At 34.9% G+C, this 7,040-nt stretch overlaps 1 protein-coding gene across 1 annotated transcript; it reads left to right on the forward strand.

Moving 5' to 3' along the window:
• Positions 1-2,894: 2,894 nt before the first annotated feature.
• LOC140872521 (secreted RxLR effector protein 161-like) lies at positions 2,895-3,440 on the forward strand. Its single transcript, XM_073275371.1, has one exon. It carries the CDS (start codon positions 2,895-2,897, stop codon positions 3,438-3,440), a length of 546 nt encoding a protein of 181 aa, XP_073131472.1.
• Positions 3,441-7,040: the final 3,600 nt, after the last annotated feature.

Genomic DNA, 7,040 nt, shown 5'->3' on the forward strand with positions numbered 1-7,040 from the left:
TATCAATAAATAGCTCAAGTCCTCTCATTATTAAGGTACGCACTCAATAATCACATGCTCTAGTTCTCTAGAACTTTTATTGGGCAAATGTTGACTTGAGCGTCAGAGTATCTTCACCAGGCAACCCCCGGTGCCACTCACTTTGATTTGTGATGCAGGTGACAACCCACGAAGTTCGATCTTTGGAACAGTTCGAGTATTAATCCGGCTATCCAGATCCCCAACAATTACCCAGATTCTCTCCAATCGGGCAATATCAATTTTTTGCTACATCAATTTGTACTCAAAATTTCAAAACACAAAGGTTAATAGCAATCAGGGGTTTTCAACAATCTCATGATTTCACGTTAATAATATATGCAATTATCCCCTTGTTTGTATTTACAAATGTTTGAGCGTCTTAGATTTGTTCAAGAATGATTTTTAATTTCAATGATTAAACAATATGTAACATTGAATCAATCAAAGAGGCAGTGGTAATATCAATTCTAACTCTTCTTGTTTTGTTTGCAAGAAACCGGGTCATGAATCAAAAAATTTTAGGAAAAATGCAAAACTTGTAAAATTCCAAACCACTCTTATAAAGACTGTTGGCACAGACAAAAACAATGAAGGAAACGAAGCCAACTTCACGGAGGAGAACGATCAAAATGTCATGTTTTATTCATGTATGAACATGACCAATAATTCCTTGAATATGTGGTACTTGGATAGTGGTTGCAGTAATCACATGACAGGACACAAGGATTACTTCATCAAATTTGATGAAAATTTCTCATCGAAAGTCAAGATGGGAGATGGAAAATTGCAACCTGTTCAAGGCAAAGGAACTGTAGCCGTGAGGACAAAGGGAGGTAACACAAAATTTATTGAAAATGTCCTATATGTCCCTGATCTTACTTCAAATTTACTGAGTGTTGGACAATTAATTCAAAAAGGTTACTCAGTTAATTTTGAAAAAAAATGAATGCAAAATAAGGGACAAAGATAAGAAACTGATTGCGGAAATTAAAATGTCTCCGAACAAAGTATTTCCATTGACAATGCCACTGGATAATAATATCTATTTTGAAAAATCTAAAGATTCACTTTTGTGGCATTTGAGATATGGACATTTGAACTACCATGGATTGAGAGTGTTGAAACAGAAAAACATGGTGATTGGACTCCTTGATATTGAACTTTTGGACCAAACATGTGAAGGATGTATTTATGGTAAAATGCACCGATTACCTTTTCCTAAGACTGCTTGGAGAGCAAGACAACCACTTGAACTGATACATGCGGACATTTGTGGACCAACAAGGACATCATAATTTCAAAACAAAAAATATTTTCTTCTTTTTGTTGATGATTTTAGCAGGATGATGTGGGTATACTTCTTGGAGCAAAAATCAGAAGTTTTTGCAGTATTTGTTCGGTTCAAGAAGATGGTTGAAAGAGAGAGCAATCTTCAGCTCAAAGCACTCAGAACTGATCGTGGAGGGGAATTCTTGTCTAAAGAACTCTCAAATTATTGTAGTCAAGAAGGCATCCGGAGGCAGTTGACAGCTCGCTACACACCTCAACAAAATGGTGTAACTGAAAGAAAAAAACCGAACAATTGTCGAAATGGCCAGAAGCATGTTGAAAGCAAAAGGTCTTCCCAACACCTTTTGTGCTGAAGCTGTCAATACTGCAGTGTACATCCTCAACAAATCACCTACCAAGGCCAATCCAAATAAAACTCCTTACGGAGCCTCCTTACGAAGCTTGACACAAGCACAAACCAAAAATAAAAAACCTTTGAGTTTTTGGATGTCTGGCTTATTCTCTCATTCCTTCACAACGACGAGAGAAATTTGACGAAAAAGGTGAAAAATATATTTTTATTGGCTACAGTGATGAATCAAAAGCCTATCGTTTGTTTAATCCAAAAACAAACGAGTTGACGATTTCAAGAGATGTACACTTTGATGAAATGAAAGCATGGGACTGGGAAAATAAAAATAAAATTTCATTGAATCAAAACAAACAGAAGATTCTGGTGCAAGTTTTACAATGGATCCAGTACGCGACAAAAATATATTTGACTTAGATTCTGATTCAGAATCCCCTGTGAGAAATGTACGTTCACTAAGAGAAATTTATGATTTATCAAATGTTGCATTTTTCTCTTGTGAACCACATAATTTTGAAGAGGCCGTGAAAAAGGAAATCTGGCAAAAAGCCATGGATGATGAAATGACCACTATTCTGAAAAATGAAACCTGGAGCTTGGTTGATCTCCCAAAAAATAAAGATGTGGTCGGATTAAAGTGGATCTACAAAAATAAATTCAATGAAGATGGATCAATCCAAAAACACAAAGCACGACTTGTTGCAAAAGGATACTTACAACAGCCTGGGATTGATTTTAATGAAACATTTGCACCTGTTGCGAGAATGGAAACAATTCGTATTGTACTTGCTATTGCTGCACAGAAGGAACTACCAGTCTATCAAATTGATGTCAAATCAGCTTTTCTAAATGGAGAATTGCAAGAAAAGGTCTACGTAGAACAACCAGATTGCTACGTAGTGAAAAGCAAAGAAAACATGGTTTATCGCCTCCACAAAGCACTTTATGGCTTGAAACAAGCACCTCGGGCATGGAATAGTAAAATCGACAGTCACTTCATCAACAATGGATTCCATCGAAGCCCAAGTGAGCCATCTCTTTATGTCAAAAAAGGAGGTACAAATGAATTTATGATCGTGTGCCTTTATGTTGATGATTTGATATATACTGGCACTAACCATGTGATGCTAGAGAAATTCAAAAAGGCCATGATGAAAGAATACGAGATGACAGATCTGGAGAAATATTTATTTCTCAAGAAAAATACACAGAAGATTTGCTGAAAAAATGCAATATGTCTATTTGTAATCTTGTCACAACTCCAATGACCTTAAATGAAAAATTACAGCAAAATGATGGAGCAAAAAAGGCCAACGCAACAATTTATCGAAGGTTAGTGGGTTCATTAATGTACTTCACTAACACCAGACCAGATATTGTTCATTCTGTGAACATGATATCCAGATATATGAGTGACCCAAGTCAAATTTTCGCTGCCAAAAGAATATTGCGATATTTGCAAGGAACAAAAAATCATGGTATAAAATATACCAGTGAAGATGACAATAGCCTAATTGGCTATACTGATAGTGACTGGGCTGGATCAGTGGATGACAGGAAAATCACATCTGGGTATGCATTTTGTATTGGTACAAAACCAATTTCTTGGTCTTCTAAAAAACAGAAGACAGTTGCACTTTTATCTGCCGAAGCTGAATATATTGCTGCTACTGATGCTATTTGTGAAGCAATCTGGCTACGAAGAATTCTAAAAAATTTACAACAAGAGCCAAAGAGTCTACAAAAATATTTTGTGACAACATGTCTGCTATTGCTATGACGAAAAATCCAGTTTTTCATGCCAGATCAAAGCACATAGAACTTCGTCATCATTTTATCAGAAATCTTGTCAATGACGGAGAAATTCAGCTAACTTTTGTTATTACTGGAGAGCAAATAACTGATCCATTTACAAAGCCAGTATCTTCAGAAAATTTGGAATACTTCATCAAAAATCGCATATGCATTATAAATTAAGGAGAAGTGTAAAATATTGTTAATTTGTATGCATGCATGTTGAATTGTCAAACTTGACACCTAGCAGTTGATTAGTTTCTTACGTTTTATTAGCACGTTTTATTAGTTGTCAAATAAGGTGGCCGACAGACAAACATGAAGGAAAAGAAGGCAAGTTAGAAATGTATCATTTAATGCTTTCTCATTTAATTTTCTTGAGTTGTTGTGTGTCATTATTGCCTATATAAAGTGGCATTACGAGAATGAAAAAAATAAGACATTCATTTCCTCCTTTCTATATAATTCACTTGTTTGTTTCGTTGTTCTGCTACTTATTTTTCTTGCTCAATATTCTCTAAAGCTTCCGACATCATATCATAATTGCTCATTGAAATCCTTGCATACAAGCATAAATTACTGGTACCCAACAGGTTTCATATGTAGTAGTACCTTTTTGCCTTAATGTAGTTCCACAAATAGGATGGTCGTTGTTGAAATGGTAAATGTTTGAGTGTTTTGACCAAAGAGATGTACCTTGCAATTAAATTAAGCAGGAAAAATTGATTACAAAAAATATAGTAATTATGTGGAATGTTTAAGAAGTTAAGCAACACAATTCTGAGGAGGAAAGAAAGTAGAGGGAATGAGAGACATATATATATTATACCGAAAGGGAAAGTAATCCGTTGACTGTGCTTGAATTCCAGACACGATCAATGTGTTGCTGCCCTCATCGATCTCAAAGGTTAGCTCAACATATTTCATAAAATCCTGAGGACCAAGGCAACCATATGGCTGGTATTCGCCACAAAAATTAATGACAATCACAGATGGGCGGCCAGAACTGTATTTAGTAGCTGGAAAGTTGTCTATGGTGATGCCTGGATCCAGCCGTGTCTCATGGATGGAAATGGAAGACCCAATAATGTTCCGCTCCCTCAAGTAGAGGGTTCTGTTTGTGCTGTTTATCAACCGGTGTCCACGGCGACAAGACAACATATTAGTATAATATCCCTGAGCCATCAATAATAATTAATATGATGTATTTTACTAAATAATATTAATAATAATAATTAGACATAAATGCATCTTTGTTTTTTTCTTTTAACCGGTGAAACCTGCATTTGATTGAATAAAATCAGTCTTCACAAGTTCGATCAACCGCACCCAAACAAATGATGGATGAGAAAAAAAAACAAAATAAGCAATCTTATAGGCTACAATGTTAGTCAATCATGAATAATCTCTGAAACCATCAAAAGGTTTTTGAATGCATTTTCTAATGTGTCAATTTTTTTTTAACACAAATGGTTAGCTAGTACTTAGATGAAATTGCTTAATAAACAATCATATAATTTAAATAATAAATTCGTAAAAATTTTCAACTAAATTAACATATATAATAATAATCTTATTAAAATTTTAAAGGAAAATAAATTTTTTGGTCCATTAACTTGTTCATGTTTTGGTTTTGGTCCATTAACTTTTTCGATGTGGATTTTGGTACACTAACTTTGCATTTTTAGTGTATTTTGGTCCAACTGTATATGTGTCAACTTCTTATTGGTCCAAAATGATGATTTGGACCAATCAAAAGTTGACATGTATAATTTTCATCTCACGCGAACATCACGCCGCAGTGCACAAAATCCTTGCACATTAGTGTGCAATAGATCACTATTATATACATATAATAGTATAACTATAATTGATTTACTTTCATTAATTAAATCAAAAAATTTATGTATTTATTATTTAATAATAAAAAATTATACATGTGAAGTTGTCAGTTGTCAAATTATCATTAATTATTTTCTAAAAAAGTTCAAGAGTCGGCATTGAATCCTCTCACTTCCGGTTGAGTTGTACCCAGCATATGGGTATTACCCCAAAAATAGATCTAATGTCTCATGATTTGCCACATCAACAATATATCATTAATTACGCCTACGTAACTATACATACATTGGATGCATGATTTGTGTATTATCCTTAGTGTACGATCTCATTAACCCTCACTCCCATTGTCTCTTTCGCTTTCTCACTCGTCCCTTTGTTATGATTTTCCGTTCGGCTACCGTATCACTGCCTTTCCAGTACGTCGCGCGCTTTTCTACCCGTTCGTACCACTACCACCCAAGAAAGAGACAACGGGAGATGCCGCAAACTACACTATCAAACATAGTTTCAACCTTGTTTATATATCCTGGTATGTTGGTTACATTCATTCACTTGATTCTTGGCTATGGCGGATTTGGAAGGCAATCCTCATATTTCAATAGGAATCTATTCTGATATGAACGTTCGATTCGATAGCCTGAAACATCGCAAGACAAGATGACATCTAAACCTGATGGCCACCACAGGTTTCTTCTCGATTTGGCAAACTATTATTTTGCATTTCAGGGATTATTTTGGCTGATGTGTCTTGTAGCCCCTATTTTCACTGCGCCAAGGGTGGTTCTTGACTGTTCTTGTTTTCCTGTGTGTTGTTCCAAGCATAACCACCATGTGCTTTCTTGCCCATGAGTGGCCATGTATGATGACGAAGATCGAGGATGTTTTTAGAGCGATCCGTGCAGTCGAATGACCCTTTGATGTAGAGCATTTGCGCATGTGGGAGGTCATGCAGAACCGCTTTTCTGTCACAAGTCGTAGAGACTCTTCTGGCAAAATCCATCATCGTTGGTGGTGCTGTTATCGCCATTTTCACTTTTGCCATAGTAGGGCTCCCGTACATGTTCATATGTGACGTCCGTAGTAACAGCATCATTACCTCTCTTTTAGGTTTCACTCGTCTTTACTTGGTTTCATTTAGAGGGTTTCTATTTACATTGAGTTTGAGTCTGCTGTCTTTATTTTGTATTCCTAGGTTTCATTCCGTTCTGGGGTATTTACTTTTGAGTATGAGTTGGCTGTCTTTTGTATTCGTAGGTTTCATTTGGGGAGTTTTTATTTACTTTAGTATGAATCGTCATCGTCTGTGTCTTTGTTTTTCGTGATTTCCACATAATTTACTAAGAACAGATCTAATTCTCTATTTTTGTTATTTTTGATTTTATCATCAGATTCCAATCTATGTGAAAGATTGGTTCGATAACATGTTACGCCCCTAATTTTCAGTTAGAAACTTATAATTATTATATTTAAAAACATATTAGACCATGAAACATATAAAATGAAATTATTATAAAATGAGATTTCATATTTTAAAAAACGTATAAACCCTTTAAATTTCAATATAAAGAAACAATAAAATACTATTCTAGTTATAGACAAGTTAGCACATTCTCGTCATTATCAATTTAATTATGACTAATAAATTAATGGACTACAATTATTTTGAGGGATTTGTTGTCAAACAAATGGCAAAATATGCAATCAGTGCTTGCACATATTATATTGAGATTCTATTTCAGTAGAT

Source organism: Henckelia pumila, chromosome 1, assembly GCF_033568475.1.
Source record: "Henckelia pumila isolate YLH828 chromosome 1, ASM3356847v2, whole genome shotgun sequence".
NCBI lineage: Eukaryota > Viridiplantae > Streptophyta > Magnoliopsida > Lamiales > Gesneriaceae > Henckelia > Henckelia pumila.

Excerpts from the sequence above, each read along its gene's own strand:
- LOC140872521 (XM_073275371.1), top strand. The coding sequence starts at position 2,895 with ATGTCTATTTGTAATCTTGTCACAACTCCAATGACCTTAAATGAAAAA.